Here is a 21690-nt window from a genome sequence, read left to right as displayed (position 1 = left end):
GACCCAGCTGGCTCAGGCTCTGGGCTGGTCCTTACTGGGCTGGTCCTTACTGGGCTGACTGGCCACAGACTCTTCTCTCCCCTCCCTTCCCCTCCTCTCCTCTTCTCTCTTCTCTCCTATCCCCTCCCCTCCTCACCTCTCCCCTCCCCTCCCCTCTCCCCCCCTCCCCTCCTCGCCCCTCCCCTCCTCTCCTCTCCTCTTCTCTTCTCTCCTAAATCAATTTTTAACTGTGCCAGGATGATCACATGCTACCATGAGTAATAAACAAGCTGTGTGTTTCTGTACTGGTTTCTGTCATGATGTTAGGTTAACTCCATGGGATCTTTATTGAACTATAGTCTATTAAATCATCTGGTTTCTATCATGATGTTAGGTTAACTCCATGGGATCTTTATTGAACTATAGTCTATTAAATCATCTGGTTTCTGTCAGGATGTTAGGTTAACTCCATGGGAACTTTATTGAACTATAGTCTATTAAATCATCTGGTTTCTGTCATGATGTCAGGTTAACTCCATGGGATCTTTATTGAACTATAGTCTATTAAATCATCTGGTTTCTGTCAGGATGTCAGGTTAACTCCATGGGATCTTTATTGAACTATAGTCTATTAAATCATCTGGTTTCTGTCAGGATGTCAGGTTAACTCCATGGGATCTTTATTGAACTATAGTCTATTAAATCATCTGGTTTCTGTCATGATGTTAGGTTAACTCCATGGGATCTTTATTGAACTATAGGTTATTACATCATCTAGAATATGAGGCAACACTGTGTATAACCATGGAAACTGCAACAACATGACAACAACAAAGTGTATTCTTTTCTGTGAACATGAACTGTGCATACGTGTCGTTTTTTCATTAAATTGTTACATGTTTCATTCCTCCATCACATGATTCAGACTCGACTCAAACAATGATGTAACGTATTATTCTCCTAAGTTTACTGGCTGAATAATGTTTTGATTATAACTTCATGATCTGCCAGTGTGTGTATGTGATTCCCTGGTTGTAAGACTGGGTTAACCTCTCAGCTTGTCTCGGCTTGGTTTGGCTCAGTTCAGTTCAGTTCAGTAGTGTGAAAACTGTATTAGAGAGGGGTCGGAGCTGGTCGGACTGCAGGCAGAGCCCAGATGTTCCACAGATGATTACTGTAGGCTGCAGGAATGTAGTACTGGAGGAAGAGGAGGAGGAGGAAGGAGGAGGGGGAAGGAGGAGAGGGGTAAAAGGGGAAGGGGTGCTGCTTCCACATCAAATACCTCCACTGTATCTGGGACCAGACAGCCTTTAGAGATGTCATTTCACTGTAACACTACAGACCTCCAGACCAGCATTTCTTTCTTTCTTTCCGTGTGTGTGTGTGTGTGTGTGTGTGTGTGTGTGTGTGTGTGTGTGTGTGTGTGTGTGTGTGTGTGTGTGTGTGTGTGTGTGTGTGTGTGCGCGTGTGGAGGGGGAACTATGTGTTTGTGTGTGTATGTGTGTGTATGTGTGTGTGTGCGTGTGCGTGTGCGTTTACAGAGCGGTGTCCTGGTTATAAAGGGGAGGAGCCCAGCAGGTGGGGGATGGTTTAGGGAGTTTATTAGAGAGCTGTCCACATCCTGTTTTCCTGCAGAGCTTCAGTCATACTGGATTACTACCTCACACTGGTCTGGTCTAGTCTGGTCTGGTCTAATCTGGTCTAGTCTGGTCTAATCTGGTCTAATCTGGTCTGAGGATAAACCAGCAGACAGCTCAGCTTCACAGTCAGGTAGAGTATCTTCTACATCTGCATTGCTTGCTGTTTGGGGTTTTAGGCTGGTTTTCTGCATAGTACTTTGTGAAATCAGCTGATGTAAAAATAAATACATTTTATTGATTGATTTATTGAGTACCTACAGATACACTAGCAGAGATCACTGGTTAATAGTGATCAATATTCAATATTGATTGATTGATATTAGATGTATTTACAGAGGAAAAGGTTTTCTATTGTGAAACCATCATCCACTGGATATCTGCATGTCAAATGGAATGTGAACATGAACTAGTCTGAGATGAATGAATGTGTAAATAATATGACAGGCTAACATCACATCAACTTCAGATATTATACTGATTCTTCATCTAACTGATGGGGGGTTATTCTTTGCCAAGCTGAAGTAACAACTTCCAGTTAAACCAATCACATAATGATGGTGTTTTATCTGCTTTTGCACAGAGAGACTCTCTAATAATCATCACTCGGGTCTGAGTGTTGGACTACAAAGACACAGACTAACCATCTATAGAACCAGGTCCAATCTCATCTAGTCATCAACTATGAGCTGTAAACAGGAAGTGGCAGCAGGTAGCCTAGTGGTTAGAGAGTTGGGCCAGGAACCAAGAAGTTGCTGGAACGAATTCCCGAGCTGACATGGTAAAAATCTGTCATTCTGACCCTGAACAAGCAGTTAATCCAGTGTTCCTTGGCTGTTGTTGTAAATAAGAATTTGTTCTTAACTGACTTGCCTAATTAAATAAAGGTCAAATAAAAACCAGTACAGCATGTATGATGTTTGTACTGTGTTCTGCACCCCTTGTCACTGAGAGGTTGTCCTGAGGTGACACTGGTTCCAGATCCTCACATGTAGACTTGTCTCTGTCAGACATAGTGGAGGGGTTGAATGACTGATAATGATGTTGTTGTTGGGCATGAGCTCATAAGTAAGCATTTCACTGTAAAATCTACACCTGTTGTATTTGCTGCATGTGACCAATAACATAAGATGTTTTTTCTGATGAAGTTGACGATGAGGAGGGCTGTAGCCCTGGTGTCCCTGCTCTCTCTGTGTGTCTCTCAGAAGTGGAAGCAGGAGACATCAGAGTGGGAAAGAGGTAAGGCAGACCAGACACAGTCACTAGTATGTAATCTACTTCCTGTATGTGTAGAGTCTCTTTGATAGAGTTAAGGCAGACCAGACACAGTCACTGGTATGTAATATACTTCCTGTATGTTTAGAGTCTCTTTGATAGAGTTAAGGCAGACCAGACACAGTCACTAGTATGTAATCTACTTCCTGTATGTGTAGAGTCTCTATGATAGAGGTACAGTAAGACAGCCCAGACACAATCACTAGTATGCAGTGGCAGTTCTAGACCATTTCAACTGGGGGGGGGGCCAAGCTGGGGCCAGTTGTACTGTTAGAGGGGCCAGTTACATTAGACGTTATTGTTGTCATATCATTTTCTTCACTGCATTGCAGGCATTAGCAGGCAAAAGACCATGTTCATAATCATTAGTGTTCATAATCATTAGTGTTCCGCGTTGCCACTGTCTAATAACGGACGTAAAAAATTAACGATAGCAAAAATTAGTAATGTAAAAATTATTTCATACTTTAAGGGGGTCCAAAATTGTTGTCACAGGGGCACTGGTCCCCCTGCTCCCCCCCCCCCCCCCCCGAACCGCCCCTGCTAGTATGTAATGTTCTTCATGTATACAGTTGTAGAAAAAGTACTAAATTCTCATACTTGAGTAAAAGTAAAGATACCTTAATAGAAAATGTCTCAAGTAAAACTAAAAGTCACCCAGTAAAATACTACTTGTGTAAAAGTCTAAAAGTATTTGGTTTTAAAAATACTTAAGTATCAAAAGTAAATGGAATTGTAGCCTAGTGGCACAGTCACTAGTATGTCATCTACTTCCTGTATGTGTAGAGTCTCTTTGATAGAGGTAAGATAGACCAGACACAGTCAATAGTATGTGGTCTACTTCCTGTACGTGTAAAGACTCTTTGGTAAAGGTAGAGGTAAGGGAGTTAAGGGAGACCAGACACAATCACTAGTATGTAATTTACTTCCTGTATGTGTATAGTCTCTTTGACAGAGGTAAGGCAGACCAGACACAGTCCTAGTATGTAATCAACTTCCTGTATGTGTATAGTCTCTTTGATAGAGGTAAGGCAGACCAGACACAGTACCAGTATGTATCTACTTCCTGTATGTGTTTGTAGAGTCTCTTATGTAGCACACTTCCAGCAGTATGTTCTATACATCCATTAATATTGAATGATATTGTGTTCTAATAGCTTATTATCTTCAAGACATGATCAGCCAGTGGTACAGTACAGTATAATCTACCTTCTGTTTCTGAGGGGTGAATGAACATTCCCATGTCATCTCCAGCAGATAAAAGCCAGACGAAGATCTGTTCCAACCTGACCCAGGTGCTGGACAACTGGAAGTATGCCATCATGAACCAAGTGAAGGACCTGCTGATCAACGATCACACCTCTGTCCTGCCAGAATACGTCAGGTAGGTGACATCATCACCACGTGTCAGAAAGAGAGATATGAAAGAGAGATACAGTGATCAGGATACGAACATTCCATTCCAGCTAAACAATTGATATACAGTGCATTCGGAAAGTATTCAGACTCCTTGACTTTTTCCCACATTTTGTTACATTACAGCCTTATTCTAAAATGGATTTAGAAAATAATAATCTCATCAATCTACACACAATACCCCATAATGACATAACAAAAACAGGTTTTTAGACATTTTTGCAAATGTAATGTAAAAAGTATTCAGACCCTTTGCTATGAGACTCCAAATTGAGTTCAGGTGCATTCTGTTTCCATTGATTATCCTTGAGATGTTTCTACAACTTGATTGGAGTCCAGCTGTAGTAACTTCAATTTATTGGACATGATTTGGAAAGGCACACACTTAAGGTCCCACAGTTGCATGTCAGAGCAAAAACCAAGCCATGAGGTCGAAGGAATTGTCCGTAGAGCTCCTAGACAGAATTGTGTCGAGGCACAGATCTGGGGAAGAGTACCCCAAAATTTCTGAAGATCCCCAAGAACACAGTGGCCTCCATCCTTCTTACAGTTTTTCCAATTACTAACACACTATAATGACATGCACAGCACAATTATTTAAACTGACACACAGAGAGCAAAACGTCTTCTGAAGTCTCCAAAAGTCTAAACACATTTTCTGCTTTACACACATTTTGCAATTCAAAATGGCACTTTTTAAATGCACTGCACACGGTTCTCTACATAAGACACAACAATATGACATAAAGTCACATGTTTGCCATTTCAAAACACTGCCATTCAAAATGACACTACATGAGCTAATTGGCCAATACATGTGCCACCTGGCCAAATACCTCAATGGTTAATTGTTACCACTTCAATCAGGAAGTAAGCACTATGAAAGACCACAGGTGAGCACCTTTTGTTTTACAACAACAATGGAAGCCGTTGCAGAGAAAGGAAGAGGAAGAGGGAGGGTGAGAATGAGAAGGGGAGGAAGAGTGAGAGGTAGGGGTAGAGCTGGTAGAGGAGTTCATGGCCAAAGAAGACAACAACTTTCAAATGAAATTAGAGCAACCTTAGTTGATCATGTCATCAACCATGGGCTGACAATGCGAGAGGCTGGACAGAGAGTGAAGCCCAACTTGAGCCGTTTTACTGTCGCCTGTGTCATGCGGACATGTAGACTGGAGTACAGGTATGTAACCAAAATTTCTTTCACACTATGTAGTACACCCCATGTCATAGTGTATCAGTTGGGTGACACCTGTTTACTTCATGAATGGCTGATGTCATACACTAACTGCACAAATTTCCTGTAGAATTTACTCTACTGTGGGGGAAATGTCTTTAGGCTTGTAACGGCCGTCTGAAAGAGTAGACCAAGGCGCAGCGTGGATAGTGCTCATCATGTATTTATTTCTAGTGAACACTTAAACAAAATAACCAAAACGACAGCCAAACAGTTCTGTCAGGTAATACTCACGAAACAGAAAATAACCACCCACAAAACCCAAAGGAAAACAGGCTACCTAAGTATGGCTCCCAATCAGCGACAACAATGTACAGCTGTCCCTGATTGAGAGCCATACCAGGCCAAAACAAAGAAATACAAAAACATAGAAAAAAGGACATAGAATGCCCACCCTAGTCACACCCTGGCCTAGTCACTAGTCACTAGTCCCTAGTCACACCCTGGCCTAACCAAAATAGAGAATAAAACCCTCTCTATGGCCAGGGCGTGACAGTACCCCCCCAAAGGTGCGGACTCCGGCCGCAAAACCTAAACCTCTAGGGAAGGGTCCGGGTGGGCATCTATCCGTGGTGGCGGCTCAGGGGCGGGATGCAGACCCTGCTCCACCACTGGCTCACCCCACTTTGGTGGCGCCTCTAGAGCGGGGTCCCTCGCCGCGGGCCCCGGACTGGCGGGTGATTCTGGCTTCGCCGGACAGGCGGGCGACTCTGGCCGCGCCGGACAGGCGGGCGACTATGGCCGCGCCGGACAGGCGGGCGGCTCTGGCAGCACCGGACAGGCGGGCGGCTCTGGCAGCTCCGGACAGGCGGACGGCTCTGGCAGCTCCGGACAGGCGGACGGCTCTGGCGCAGGACGCACCAGGATGGAGAGACATGCAGGAGGCCTGGCTCTGGGAGCAGGCACAGGACTCACCAGGCTAGGGAGACTTGCAGGAGGCCTGGCTCTGGGAGCAGGCACCGGATACACTGGGCCGTGGAGGCGCACTGGCGGTCTCGAGTGCAGGACTGGCACCACCCGTACTGGCTGGGTGCCCGCTTCTCCCCGGCAAATGCGGGCCACTGGCACCGAGCACACCGGCCTGTGGATGCTCGGCCTCGACAACGTATGCATCACCCCATAGCACGGGGCCTGACCAGTCAAATGCTCACCACGGTAAGCACGGGGAGTTGGCTCAAGCCGCACTGGGTTCTCCAGGCGAACTGGGGAAACCATGCATGGAGCGGGTGCAGGACTCACCGGGCTGTGGAGGCGCACTGGAGTTCTGGAGCGCCAAGCTGGCACAAGACGTGCAGGGCTGGGGAGGCGCACAGGAGGCCTGGTGCGTGGGGCTGGCAGATGGCTAGCACGCACCTCAGGACGAGTATGGAGAGCTGACTCAGGTGACATCAATTCGAGGACACGCTCCGTAGGGCGAATGTCGTGCCTCATGCACCAACACAGCAGCTCTCTCATAGCTCTCTCCTCCAATCTCCCCATCAACTCCTTCACTGTCTCTGCTTCGCTCCCTTCGCTCACCTCTAACTTCACCTCGACTGGCTCTGGTTCCATCCTCGGCTCCACCGTCCCGTGTGCCCCCCCCCAATTTTTTTTATTATAGGCTGCCTCTCCTCCTCTTGCCGTGCCAGCCGATCCTCCCAGAAACGCTGTTCTGCCTTCGCTGCCTCTATCTCCTCCGGCGGGCGGCGGTATTCTCCAGCCTGTCTCCAGGGTCCCTTTCCGTCCAGTATCTCTTCCCAAGTCCAGGAGTCCTGAACACTCTGCTCCTCCATACCACGCTGTTTGGTCCGTTGAAGGTGGGTGGTTCTGTAACGGCCGTCTGAAAGAGTAGACCAAGGCGCAGCGTGGATAGTGCTCATCATGTATTTATTTCTAGTGAACACTTAAACAAAATAAGCAAAATGACAGCCAAACAGTTCTGTCAGGTAATACTCACGAAACAGAAAATAACCACCCACAAAACCCAAAGGAAAACAGGCTACCTAAGTATGGCTCCCAATCAGCGACAACAATGTACAGCTGTCCCTGATTGAGAGCCATACCAGGCCAAAACAAAGAAATACAAAAACATAGAAAAAAGGACATAGAATGCCCACCCTAGTCACACCCTGGCCTAACCAAAATAGAGAATAAAACCCCCTCTATGGCCAGGGCGTGACAAAGCTGCATTGTCCAAGCCCTATATTTTAGTTTTTTTAGTTTTTCTAAAGGACTGAGAGACGCAACCATGGTGGAGGAAGGGGCCAAATGTTCACCGGGGTACAGGAAGCTGGCATTGTAAACTTGGTTTTGGAAAATAATGAAATCAGATTACGAGAAATTCAAAACCACATCATCCAAGACAACACCATATTCAACAACATTCAACGAGTCAGTCTGTCCACATTGGCTCGCATTCTCAAGCGAAACCAAATCAGAATGAAACAACTTTATAAGGTGCCGTTTGAGAGAGACTCTCAAAGAAACAAAGAGGTCAGACGAGCATATGTGGATGTAAGTACAATATTGACTGCAGTACACTACATGCAACATTGTTTCCCAGTGTACTGGATAACACCATATTGACTGCTTTTGTTCTTTGTTTTCAGGGAGTACTGGAAATGGATGCTCATGCAATCCCACATGAGTTCATCTTTATAGATGAGGCTGGGTTCAACCTAGCAAAGACCAGAAGAAGGGGGAGAAACGTCATTGGCCACAGAGCCATTATAGATGTTCCTGGCCAACGTGGTGGGAACATCACAATGTGCGCTGCCATCTCCAATACGCATGGTGTCCTCCACCGTCATGCCAAACTTGGACCATACAACACAGCCCATATTCTCACATTTCTGGACAGATTCCACAACATTCTCATACCACCAGAGCGTATGAATGCAGCAGACCATCAAAGAACCCGGTACGTTGTAGTATGGGACATCGTGAGCTTTCATCGTGCAGCCCCAGTCCAAAACTGGTTTGCTGACCACCCACCATTTCTCGTGCAATACCTCCCACCATACTCAACATTTCTGAACCCCATAGAAGTGTTCTTTTCAGCATAGCGGTGGAAGGTATATGACCGGCAGCCCTTTGTGCGCATGCCTCTTGTGCAGGCTATGGAAGAGGCATGTGATGAGATTGATGTGGTTGCGATTCAGGGATGGATAACGCACTCAAGGCGCTTCTTCCCTCGATGTCTGGCCATCGAAGATCTTGCCTGTGATGTGGACGAGGCGTTGTGGCCAGACGCAGCTGTGCGGTAAGATGCTGCCTAATTATTTGTCTTGCCTCTTTTTTTTTCTATATATTTTTTCTGCAATTTTCTTTTTCAGTTTACTGTCTTTTTGTGAGCATATTTTTGTCTCCAATGTAAATATATCTGTGGGCATATGTTGCACTGACTTGTTTGGTGAAAAATAAAAAACAAAATGTTTCAACAGCATGTGTGTATCTGCAAATATTTCTGTGCATCTGAAGAATTTTCTACAATTTGAACTATTTTAGTATTATGGCAAAGCATACTAAAGATGAGAGTGCTTTTCATTATTGCCAAAGGAGTCGTTGAAAGGGGACCAAGGCGCAGTGTGTAGATTGCTCATTCTTACTTTATTTTATAAGAACACTTAAACAAAATAACAAAATGACAGCCAACAGTTCCGTAAGGTACTCAGACAAAATGGAAAACAACTACCCACAAACCCCAAAGGAAAACAGGCTGCCTAAGTATGGCTTCCAATCAGAGACAACGAAAGACACCTGCCTCTGATTGGAAACCATACCCGGCCAAAACATGGAAAACAAAACATAGAAATAGAATACTAGAAAAACCCACATAGAAACAGAAAACCCAAAATACATACAAAACAAACCCCCCTGCCACGCCCTGACCATACTACTATGGCAAATGACCTCTTTCACTGGTCAGGTCGTGACAATTATGCCCAACAGTATGTAGTTTGTTAGACAAAAATCTGGTAATATGAAAGAGTGTGCCATTTCGTGCAAACGTTTGATTTTGATAATGCTATATGTAGTTTTGGTTGCTGTGCTTCATTTTGCAGGATATATGAGGTATTTTGCAGTTTGGGTGTGTGGTTTTGTGAATTCTGTTAAGTATTTTGATAAAACCAGCCTAGTTTGCAAAATTGTGTTTTAGCAATTGGGAAAAACTGTAAATGGAAGAATGGAATGGAAGAAGTTTTGAACCACCAACACTCTTCCGCCCGGCCAAACTGAGCAATCGGGGGAGAAGGGCCTTGGTCAGGGAGTTGACCAAGTACCCGATGGTCACTCTGACAGAGCTCCAGAGTTCCTCTTTGGAGATGGGAGAACCTTCCAGAAGGACAACCATCTATGCAGCTTTCACCCAATCAAAACCTTTATGGTAGAGTGGCCAGACGGAAGCCACTCCTCAGCAAAGGGCACATGACAGCCCACTTGGAGTTTGCCAAAAGGCACCTAAAGGACTCTTAGACCATTAGAAACAAGATTCTCTGGTCTGATTTAACTATTTGATTGAACTATTTGGCCTGAATGTCAAGTGTCACATCTGGAGGAAACCTGGCACCATCCCTACGGTGAAGCATGGTGGTGGCAGCATCATGCTGTAGGGATGTTTTTCCATGGCAGGGACTGGGAAACTAGTCAGCTTCGAGGGAAAGATGAACGGAGCAAGGTTCAGAGAGATCCTTGAAAACCTGCTCCAGAGTGCTCAGGACTTCAGACTGGGGGCAAAGGTTAACCTTCCAACAGGGCAACGACCCTAAGCACACAGACAAGACAACGCAGGAGTGGCTTCGGGGAGAAGTCTCTGAATGTCCTTGAGTGGCCCAGCCAGACCCGGACTTGAACCTGATCAAACATCTCTGGAGAGACGTGAAAATTGCTGTGCAGAGACGCTCCCCATCCAACCTGAGAAGAATGGAAGAAACTCCCGAAATACAGGTGTACCAAGCTTGTAGCTTCATACCCAAGAAGACTCTAGGCTGTAATCACTGCCAAAGGAGCTTCAACAAAGCACTGAGTAAAGGGTCTGAATACTTACGTAAATGGTTATTTCCGTTAATTTAAAAATATATATTTTACCCCCTATTTCTCCCCAATTTTGCCTCCGGGCTCCGGAAACATGACCTGCCAAACCTCAGAAACATGACCCACCAAACCGTGCTTCCTAATACCTGTCTGCTTAACCCGGAAGCCAGCCGCACAATTGTGTCGGAGGAAACATAGTTCAACTGACAACTGAGGTCCGCCCTTAGGCGCCCGGCCCGCCACAAGGAGTCGCTAGAGCGCAATGAGCCAAGTAAAGCCGCCCCGACCAAACCATCCCCTAACCCAGACAGCGATGGTCCAATTGTGCATCGCCCTTTGGACTCCCAATCACGGTCGGTTGTGATACAGCCTGGGATCGACACCAGGTCTGTAGTGACTCCTCTAGCACTGCAATGCAGTGCCTTAGACCACTGCCCCACTCGGGAGACCCTTAAATTTGCAAAGAAAAATGTTGCTTTGCCATTATGGGGTATTGTATGTAGAATGAGGGGGGGGGGGAAACGATTTATTCATTTTTGAATAAGGCTGTAACGTAACAAAATGTGAAGGGGTCTGAATACTTTCCTAATGCACTGTATGTGTAATTTTTTTATTTTATTATTTTACCTTCATTTAACTAGGCAAGTCAGTTAAGATCAAATTCTTATTTACACTGACGGCCTAGGAACAGTGAGTTAACTGCCTTGTTTAGGGGCAGAAAGACAGTGTCACAACATCCACAGAAGGGGGCGCCTCTCCTCGGTCGAGCGGCGCTCGGCAGTCGTCGTCGCCGGCCTACTAGCTGCCACCGATCTGTGTTTCAGTGTCTATTAGTTATGTCTGGTTTTTGTTTGCACCTGTTTTGTGTTTTGTCATTAGTGGGGGGGTTATTTAGTCTGTCTGTGTTTAGCTAGGATTTTGTGCGGGATTGTTCGTTGTTACGTGTGGTGTTACTTTTATTATCTAGGCATTAGGGTTGCCGGGCTGCGCCCCGTCTGCCTTTTTGAACGGAGCTTCTTTTTGTCCATTTTTCTGACTGTTATGCTCCCAGCCGTATGTGAAACTTACCTGTGGATTTATTAAATTAAGATTGTTCCAACGGACCTCAGTCTCCTGCGTTTGACTCACTCCTTAAACTGTTCATTCCGCTCGTGACAGACAGATTTTTACCTTGTCAGCTCGGGGATTCGATCTTGCAACCTTTCGGTAATGACCTCAGTATGGAAAGTTCCAGTTAGAAGATCTGTAACAGCAGCAGCCTCCTGGGCCTGTAAACACAAAGCATCTCAGAGTAGTGAGGAGTGCTGATCTGGGATCAGTTTTAGATCGTAATGAATAATATTATATGGACAGAGAGGACCTGATCCCAGATCAGCACTCTGCTCTGGATGGTGAACTGAGAGTTCTGGCTGAGACATCAAAAACGACTAGCTAGCAGCCATCCAACCAGTCCTGGAGAGACTCAGTGTTCCTACTCTGAGTGCTGCAGGCAGCCAATAGCACACATGTGTACCAGCATGTTTACTGTAAGTGCTCACTCTCCAATAACAGGCCTGGATAGGCTGCAGTGCACACTCAGTGTGTGTGTGTGTGTGTGTGTATGTGTGTATGTGTGTGTATGTGTGTGTGTGTGTGTGTGTGCCTTGATAGGCTGCAGTGCACAATAACATAGCTTGACATTAAGCCAGAAAACATCTCTCATTGATGAAGAATGTCATTGATGTTTAATGAGGCTCTAGTTTCCCATGTCTTCTGTCCTGATGTTTCCTGCAAACTGACACAATGAGATGTTTTCCATCATATTTTATTTTAATATATTCTAGCCTCATAGCAGCGTGGCCCATTAGATTGTAGTAGGGATTTCACAAACGTGTTAAGCAGGGTGTAATGCACTGTGTAAAGCAACACGTAAAGCAGTGTGTAAAGCGGTGTAAAGCAGTGTATAGACTACGTTGGTTTCATCCCATTAGATTGTAGTTGGGCTTTCACAATGTGTAAAGCAGGGTGTAAAGTACTGTGTAAAGCAACACGTAAATCAGTGTGTAAAGCAATGTACAGACTACGTTGGTTTCATCCCATTAGATTGTAGTTGGGCTTTCACAATGTGTAAAGCAGGGTTTAAAGCACTGTGTAAAGCAGCGTGTAAATCAGCGGGTAAAGTAGTGTGTAAAGCAGTGTGTTAAGCAGTGTGTAGACTTCATGGTGTCATAATTTAGTGCACTAACATTTCAGTTGCATTTGTAGTTCAAAACAGAAGCCTTATTCTGGACCAAAAAATATTTTCAATGGAGATTCTCCTTTGATCTTGCTTTTTTATTGCAGGACTGTATCCGGGAAACAGGCCCATAGTTCATTGACTGACCCTTTCATGACAGGGGCCCGATCTAGACAATTCCCACTCTGTTGTTCCTCTCCTGTGTAGATGTGCTGGGCCTCTGCCTCTGTAACCAGCACCAATGTACTGCTAGCAGTATAGCTTCCTTCACTGTCCTTGCTCCCTTACTGACCTCTGTAACCGGCACCACTGTGCTGTTAACAGCAAATCAAATCAAATTGTATTGGTCACATACACTTGTTTAGCAGATGTTATTGTGGGTGTAGAGAAATGCTTGTTCTTCTAGCTCCAACAGTGCAGTAATATCTAACAAGTAGTATCTAACAATTACACAACATATACCCAATACACACAAATCTAAGTAAGGAATGAATTAAGACTATATACATATATGGATGAGCGATGTCAGAGTGGCATGGACTAAGATACAGTAGAATAGTCTAGAATAAAGTATATACATTTGAGATGGGTAATGCAAGATATGTAAACATTATTAAAGTGACTAGTGTTCCATTTCTTAAAGTGGCCAGTGATTTCTAGTCTATATCTATAGGCAGCGGCCTCTAATGTGCTAGTTATGGCTGTTTAACAGTCTGATGGCCTTGAGATAGAAGCTGTTTTTCAGTCTCTCGGTCCCAGCTTTGATGCACCTGTACTGACCTCGCCTTCTGGATGATAGCAGGGTGAACAGGCAGTGGCTCAGGTGGTTGATGTCCTTGATGATCTTTTTGGCCTTCCTGTGACATCGGGTGCTGTAGCTGTCCTGGAGGGTGGGTAGTTTGCCCCCATTAATGTGTTGGGCAGATCGCACCACCCTCTGGAGAGCCTTGCGGTTGCGGGCAGTGCAGGTGCCGTACTAGGTGGTGATACAGCCCGACAGGATGCTCTGAATTGTGCATCTATAAAATTTTGTGAGGGTTTTAGGTGACAAGCCAAATGTTTTTAGCCTCCTGGGGCTCTGTTGTGCCTTCTTTACCACACTGTCTGTGTGGGTGGTCCATTTCAGTTTGTTAGTGATGTGTACACCAAGGAACTTGAAGCTTTACACCTTCTCAACTGTGGTCCCGTCGATGTGGATAAGGCGGTGCACCCTGTGCTGTTTCCTGTGGTCCACGATGATCTTTGTTTTGTTGATGTTGAGTGAGAGGTTGTGAGCACTCACCTCCTCCCTGTCTCGTCATCATTGGTAATCAAGCCTACTACTGTTGTGTCATCTGAAACTTGATGATTGAGTTGGAGGCGTTCTTGGCCACCTAGTCATGGGTGAACAGAGAGTACAGGAGGGGGCTGAGAATGCACACTTGTGGGGCCCCAGAGTTGAGGATCAGCGAAGTGGAGGTGTTGTTTCCTACCTTCACCACCTGGAGGCGGCCCGTCAGGATATCCAGGACCCAGTTGCACAGAGGGGGTTCAGACCCAGGTCCTCAAGCTTAATGATGAGCTTGGAGGTTAATATGGTGTTGAATGCTGAGCTATAAAACAGCAGTAGTCAATGAACAGCAATCTTACATACACTACCGGTCAAAAGTGTTAGAACACCTACTGATTCAAGGGTTTTTCTTTATTTTTACTATTTTCTACGTTGTAGATTAATAGCGAAGACATCAAAACTATGAAAGAACACATATGGAATCATGTAGTAACAAAAAAAGTGTTAACCTCTCTGGGCCAGTGGGACGCTTGTGTCCCACCTACTCAACAGCCAGTGGAATCCCGTGGCGCGATATTCAAATACCTTAGAAATGCTATTACTTCAATTTCTCAAACATATGACTATTTTACACCATTTTAAAGACAAGACTCTCGTTAATCTAACCACACTATCCGATTTCAAAAAGGCTTTACAACGAAAGCAAAACATTAGATTATGTCAGCAGAGTACCCAGCCAGAAATAATCAGACACCCATTTTTCAAGCTAGCATATAATGTCACATAAACCAAAACCACAGCTAAATGCAGCACTAACCTTTGATGATCTTCATCAGATGACACTCCTAGGACATTATGTTATACAATACATGAATGTTTTGTTCAATCAAGTTCATATTTATATAAAAAAAACAGCTTTTTACATTAGCATGTGACTAGCATGTGACTAGCATTCCCACCGAACACTTCCGGTGAATTTACTAAATTACTCCCGATAAACGTTCACAAAAAACATAACAATTATTTTAAGAATTATAGATACAGAACTCCTCTATGCACTCGATATGTCCGATTTTAAAATAGCTTTTCGGTGAAAGCACATTTTGCAATATTCTGAGTATATAGCCCGGCCATCACGGCTAGCTATTTTGACACCCACCAAGTTTGGCACTCACCAAACTCAGATTTACTATAAGAAAAATTGGATTACCTTTGCTGTTCTTCGTCAGAATGCACTCCCAGGACTTCTACTTCAACAACCAATGTTGTTTTGGTTCCAAATAATCCATAGTTATATCCAAATAGCTCCGTTTTGTTCGTGCGTTCAAGTCACTATAGGAAGGGGGACGCGACGGCGCGTTTCGTGACAAAAAAATGCAAAATATTCCATTACCGTACTTCGAAGCATGTCAAACGCTGTTTAAAATCAATAATATTCCAACCGGGAGATGTTGTATCCGTTCAAACACTGAAAGTAAAACATGGAGTCATCACATGCACGTGCGCACCAGTGTCATTGTCCTCAGAAGGACCACTCACCAAAACCCCTGCTGTTTTTCGCCCAGAGACTGCAGAGCTATCATTCAACGTTCTGTTGCCTTCATAGAGCCAATGAAAGCCTTAGAAAATGTCACGTTACAGCAGAGATCCTGTATTTTCGATAAAGAGGCTATAGAAGGACAAGAAATGGTCAGACAGGGCACTTCCCATATAGAATCTTCTCAGGTTTTGGCCTGCCATATGAGTTCTTACACTCACAGACACCATTCAAACAGTTTTAGAAACTGTAGGGTGTTTTCTATCCAAATCTACTAATTATATGCATATCCTAGTTTCTGGGCAGGAGTAATAACCAGATTAAATTGGGTACGTTTTTTTATCCGGACGTGAAAATACTGCACCCTATCCCTAACAGGATATGAACGGCCGTGGCTATGACTGAAGATAATTCTCTTGGGAGATAATACGGTCAGCTTTTGATTGTGAGGTATTCTAGGTTGGTTGAACAAAAGGACTTGAGTTTCTGTATGTTACTACAATTAAACCATGAGTCATTAATCATGAAACACACACCTCCGCCCTTCAGCTTCCCGCAGAGATATTTATTCCTGTCTGCGCGATGGACTGAGAATCCCTCTGGCTGGACCGATTCCGACAGAGTATCCCGAGAGAGCCATGTTTCCGTGAAACAAAGTTTGTTACAGGCCCTGATGTCTCTCTGGAAAATAAATCCTTGCCCTGAGCTCGTTATCTTTGTTATCCAAAGACTGAATATTAGCGAGTAATATACTCTGAAGTGGGGGGAGGTGTGCGCGCCTCCTATGTCGAACCAGCCTTGCTGCCTCAATTGCCTCTCCTCCGCCGCCGATGTTTTGGGTCGGCCTCTGGAAATAGTTCAATTGCTCTGGGAAGAGCGAACAAAGGATCTGCTTCAGTGAAGTCGTATTCCTGGTCGTAATGCTGGTAGTTCTGGTGAGTTACCATCGCTCTAATCTCCAATATTGCTTCACGGCTATATATAATGAGCCAAAACATTTCCTGAGCTAATAATGTAAAAAATAGTACATAAACAAACAAAATACTGGAAAGTTTCCTAAGAGCTAGACGCAAGGCCTTGCCATTGGCGCCATCTTCAGTATAGCTTCCTTCACTGTCCCTGTTCCCTTACTGACTTCTGTAACCGGCACCACTGTACTGCTAACAGTATTGCTTCCTTCACTGTCCCTGTTCCCTTACTGACTTCTGTAACCGGCACCACTGTACTGCTAACAGTATAGCTTCCTTCACTGTTCCTATTCCTACCACTGCTAGAACTAGTGACCCTCTGCTTACAAGCCAGCTGCACCACCAGCACCTACCCACTTGGCACAGACATTAGTTCAATGTCTAGTTTCGATTTAAATTTGATTTAGTTGTCAACTAACGAGAAATCAACAACAAAAAATGTAGGTTAAAAGTCGGATGAAAAAAGACTCCCTTGTATTAATTTAAGGAGCGGACCCTTTTTTGAAATTTTTGCCTAAAATTACATATCCAAATCTAACTGCCTGTAGCTCAGGACCTGTAGCAAGGATATGCATATTCTTGATATAATTTGGAAGGAAACACTTTGAAGTTTGTGGAAATGTGAAATTAATGTAAGAGAATATAACACATTTGATCTGGTAAAAGATAATACAAACAACAAAACATTTGTTTTCCCCACATTTTTTGTTGCATCATCTTTTAAATGCAAGTGAAAGGCCAGACAGTGATGTCGAATTCTAGATGTAATTTAGATGGTGTCCACCAGATGGCAGCAGTGTGTGTGCAAAGTTTCAGACCGATCCAGTGAAGAATTACATCACTACACAATATTTTGTATCAAATATATCAGGAGTTTTCCCAAATGTGACGAATAGTTTTTCAAATACATAACTATAGAGAACATATAAAAATGCTATGGTAATACAACATTTAAGTTTGCATACTCCCAGGGATGTCATGCATGATGGATCATTAGCTTCCCTACAGAAAAGACACTAACCTTCAGACATCTAGATGGCCGGGCGGGGTGGGTATGTAGCCAGAGGTCAAACTGTAAAACCCAATTCCTACATTTGAATATAAAAATAGATTTTCAAACAGAACTACACTACATTTTATCTCTGGGACCCTCAGGTTGACAAATCAGAGAAAGATTACTGAATGTAAGTACATTATTTACCTTCAGAGGTGAATGTACCAAACCAGTTACCATGATAAAAGTGTTTTGTTGTTGTGCACTATCCTCAAACAACAGCATGGTATTTTTTAGCTGTAACAGCTGCTGTAAATTGGACACTGCAGTTAGATTAACAAGAATTTAAGCTTTCTGCCGTTATAAGACATGTCTATGTCCCAGAAAGTCGGCTGTTGGTTACAACACCATTCTAGTCACATATAGCATACTGAGGTGCAACTGTCCCGTATAAGGGACACCGATCCCGTAGCGGTTTTAATTAATGACATTTTTCAAATCCAATCAGTTTCCCACGTTGATTCAACATTATCACATAGGTTTTTTTGGTTGAAATGACGTGGAAACCACTTTGATTCAACCAGTTTTTGCCTAGTGGGTAGCAATTCAGTGACATGACTTCTCTCTCTCTCTCTCTCTCTCTCTCCTCTCTCTCTCTCTCTCTCTCTCTATCCCTCTCTCTCTCTCTCTCCAGAATTCAGCCCCTGTCTGAGGCCCTGGGGGATCTCTACAAACAGTTTAACTCTCTAAAGGATGAGCTGGGAAGGCTCAGCTCCAAGTTCGACAGGATTGAGGGCTTTGTAGATGACCTGCAGGCTGGGAAACTCCCCCGGCCCCCTGTGTGGACCCCTCCTCAACGCCCCGTACGGAGGGTCACTCCCCGGCCTCCGCTGAGGATGCCACTGAGGGCAGAGATGAGGGCACTGTTAAGAGGAGAGGTGAGGGCACCACCAAGGGCACAGATAAGGGTACAGATGAGGACTCCAGACCGGGAAAACGGCACGGGTTCAGGATCCACAGGATCCACAGGAACTAGAGGAAGGAGGGTCCCTAGGCCTTAGTCAGATGATTGACAGGTGTACTGTACAAAAGATAAACAATAAACTAATCTAGTGTGGATGCTCACCAATGTTTTATCATTATGAATAGTTTATCGTTATAGTTATCAATATAGCTATTGTCCTTAGTCTCAACTACATCACCACTCTTCTCTGAACCAGGTCAACACATAATTGATGATAGCTTTGTACTGACAACAGAGATACAGTACACTAACTTTCATTAACATTATCATTTGTGATTGATGATTTGTGTTGATGTGTGATGGACATAATGTAGCCTAGAAATGTTCTTATCATTGGATTCATCATCTCATACTATAATAAGTGTATCTATACACAATATGTCTGTGTATAGTATCTGTAAATACTAGGGGTGAAACGGTTCACAAAACTTACGGTTCGGTACGATACGTTACAGTGGTGTCACGGTTTAGTACGGTTTCAAAACATCGTCAAAATAAATGCCTGAGAAATATATACTTTGTATTTAGATTTTCCATTTATTATAATAGTAAACATGGGTAGCTTGAATTCCCAGGAGCATATGGAAACTAAGGGACAACAAAAAACAGCAGGTCCTGCCTTGTAACATGAAATAAAATAGTAATTTAAAACAGAACTTCAACAAGAGTGTGTAGTCCAGCAGCATATTTCAAAATTAAGTCACATAGCAGTGCCTTAAACAAAATAGGACCACTTGAGACTGGTTACTTAAATAATAAAAACATTATCAGATTTTCATTAAGAAGATCAGTCTATCCACATGATCTGCAGTGAGCACAGATCGGCTTGCTGTGACAATGTCAGCCGCTGTGGAGAATACCCTCTCGCTAGGGACAGAGGTCCCAGGCACAGCCAGGTAGCGCCTTGCTAACATGGCAACATGAGGGTATATTAACTCTTTGGTCTTCCACCATGTAAGTGGATCAGCATCCAGGGGAATACAGTCCACTTCCCTGTATGAGGTCACCTCGTCCTCTATGACCTTTGACTTGGTTCCCTGCTCCTGGGTCGTGAACAACTCCCCAAAAAGCTCAGCCATGGCAGACTTCTTTTCTGGAGGAGAACCCCTGTCGTCTGCCGTCTCTGGAGAGGGGTTGGCTCCTGTGGCATCTGTGGCTTGACCCTGCAGAACCAAATTAGATTAAAATTACTCTCTCTGAAGTGGCTTTAAAAATATGATTTGTTGTTAGAAATGTATATCAGACACTATTATGACAATTGCTAAATCACTAAATAATAAAATAATAAATGTCACATTAAAATAAATACAATACCTGTTGTATATTGGTCACAATCTCTGCTGTGAGTTCATTGTAGACTCTCAGACGAGCAGCAGCATCCAGGTGCAGCAGGGACTTGAACCAGGCTCCAAAGCGGTGCTCTTGTGTAAGAAGTCTTGGACACCAGGGTCAGCATATCTAGGCTCCAGGTTAACTCTGATAGCAGTCTTGACATCCCTTACTGCGGGTTCATCTTCATCAGATGCCACCATTGATTTCAGGATCATTGTTTTCATAGGCAGGACCATGGAAACTGATGGAATGTTCTCAGTGCATGTCAGTGTTGTGACTGTTTTGAGAGGTTTGCACCTCTGCTAGTCTTATGTCATTTTCAGACAAAGTCACAATATCTTTGACATTCTTCCTCACAGCTTGATCAGTCAGTGTAGAATGCACCGCAGCTTTCTGCTCAAGGTATCTCTCAACCATCTGCCGCTATGAATTTTGCTATCGCTGCGTTCATTTCTTTAGCCCTACCGGAGTCAGCCACATATCGGTGCCCTGGCTCGCCAATGCTTGCCATGTTGCTCCTTTGCATTTAGCTAACTGCTAATTCCTTCATAAGCTAATTGCTGCTACGACGATCTCTCAGCTCTGTTCTTGCTGGAGTGAAATAACTAATCAGCTACGAGACAAAATACATTTTTTTTTAAGACAACTTTATTGCTATGTGGGTATATTTCCCACATTAATTTATACGCCATTGGTTTATGCAATAATATATTTTTTACTACGAAATATATAAATATATATATATTCCTAGCTGTAATATATGATTAATGTATTGTTCGGTTCACACTGCGTACCCAACCCCGTGCACCGTGGACCCTGTACTGAACAGTTCATTACGAATACACGTACCGTTTCACCCCTAGTAAATACTGAAAATACAGAGTAAGGTACTACAGCACTACTTTACAAATATACTGTTGAAATACAACTCTTTCCTCTTTCTCCCTGCTGGCAAATATACTCATGAACAATCCATGCCACAATTATCTCAAGGCTTGAAAATCTGTCTTTAACCTGTCTCCTCCCCTTCATCTACACTGATTGAAGTTGAGTTTAACAGGTGACACCAATAAGAGATCATAGCTTTCACCTGGATTCACCTGGTCAGTCTATGGCATGGAAAGAGCAGGTGTTCATAATGATTTGTGCACTCAGTATATACTGTTGAAATACATCTCTTTGAGACACAAGGTGGACGCATATTACAACTGTTTGAGCCACAAGGTGGAAGCATATTACAACTGTTTGGGCTACAACGTGGAAGCATATTACAACTGTTTGAGCCACAAGGTGGAAGCATATTACAACTGTTTGAGCCACAAGGTGGAAGCATATTACAACTGTTTGAGCCACAAGGTGGAAGCATATTACAACTGTTTGAGCCACAAGGTAGAAGCATATTACAACTGTTTGAGCCACAAGGTGGAAGAATATTACAACTGTTTGAGCCACAAGGTGGAAGCATATTACAACTGTTTGGGCCACAAGGTGGAAGCATAATACAACTGTTTGAGCCACAACATGGCAGCATATTACAATATGTTTCTCTCTTCTCTTTCCACCTGCTGGCAAAAATATTAATGACTCAAATGTTATTGTACCTCGTAGTAAGATGCAAGTTTATAACACTATTGAATATTGTAACGATAAAATATGAATATATTGAACATATCATGTCATTGTGTTGTTGTTTTAATTAATCATACAGTGAAATAGTACAAGCCATTATTGTACACGAAATAATGTGATCCCAATCACATGCTTTCTTTACATATCAACAGTTCTCTTTAGATAGA

The 21690-nt window shown here is 43.7% G+C and overlaps 1 protein-coding gene across 3 annotated transcripts; it reads left to right on the top strand.

Annotated features, from left to right (window-relative positions):
• Positions 1 to 1375: 1375 nt before the first annotated feature.
• Positions 1376 to 21565, top strand: LOC145879736 (uncharacterized). 3 transcript variants are annotated; one of them, XM_082976086.1, is made up of 4 exons: positions 1376 to 1749; positions 2765 to 2855; positions 4149 to 4275; positions 18233 to 21565. In XM_082976086.1, the coding sequence occupies exons 2-4, from the start codon at positions 2771 to 2773 to the stop codon at positions 18597 to 18599; spliced, it is 579 nt and encodes a 192-aa protein (XP_082832212.1). In that variant the 5' UTR covers positions 1376 to 1749; positions 2765 to 2770; the 3' UTR covers positions 18600 to 21565. The 3 variants fall into 3 exon arrangements, with proteins under 3 accessions (XP_082832212.1, XP_082832211.1, XP_082832210.1); XM_082976085.1 differs by having other exon boundaries at positions 1391 to 1749; positions 4146 to 4275; XM_082976084.1 differs by lacking the exon at positions 1376 to 1749 and having other exon boundaries at positions 2759 to 2855; positions 4146 to 4275.
• Positions 21566 to 21690: the final 125 nt, after the last annotated feature.

This window comes from Salmo salar, chromosome 06, assembly GCF_965601325.2.
Source record: "Salmo salar chromosome 06, fSalSal1, whole genome shotgun sequence".
NCBI lineage: Eukaryota > Metazoa > Chordata > Actinopteri > Salmoniformes > Salmonidae > Salmo > Salmo salar.
This window is presented reverse-complemented; position numbering and strand designations above follow the sequence as displayed.

Bases quoted from the DNA above. Each gene is read 5' to 3' on its own strand.
- LOC145879736 (XM_082976084.1), top strand. From the start codon at position 2,759: ATGAAGTTGACGATGAGGAGGGCTGTAGCCCTGGTGTCCCTGCTCTCT. The intron at 2,856-4,145 runs GTAAGGCAGACC...TGTCATCTCCAG, and splicing joins GACATCAGAGTGGGAAAGAG to CAGATAAAAGCCAGACGAAG. The intron at 4,276-18,232 runs GTAGGTGACATC...CTCTCTCTCCAG, and splicing joins GTCCTGCCAGAATACGTCAG to AATTCAGCCCCTGTCTGAGG.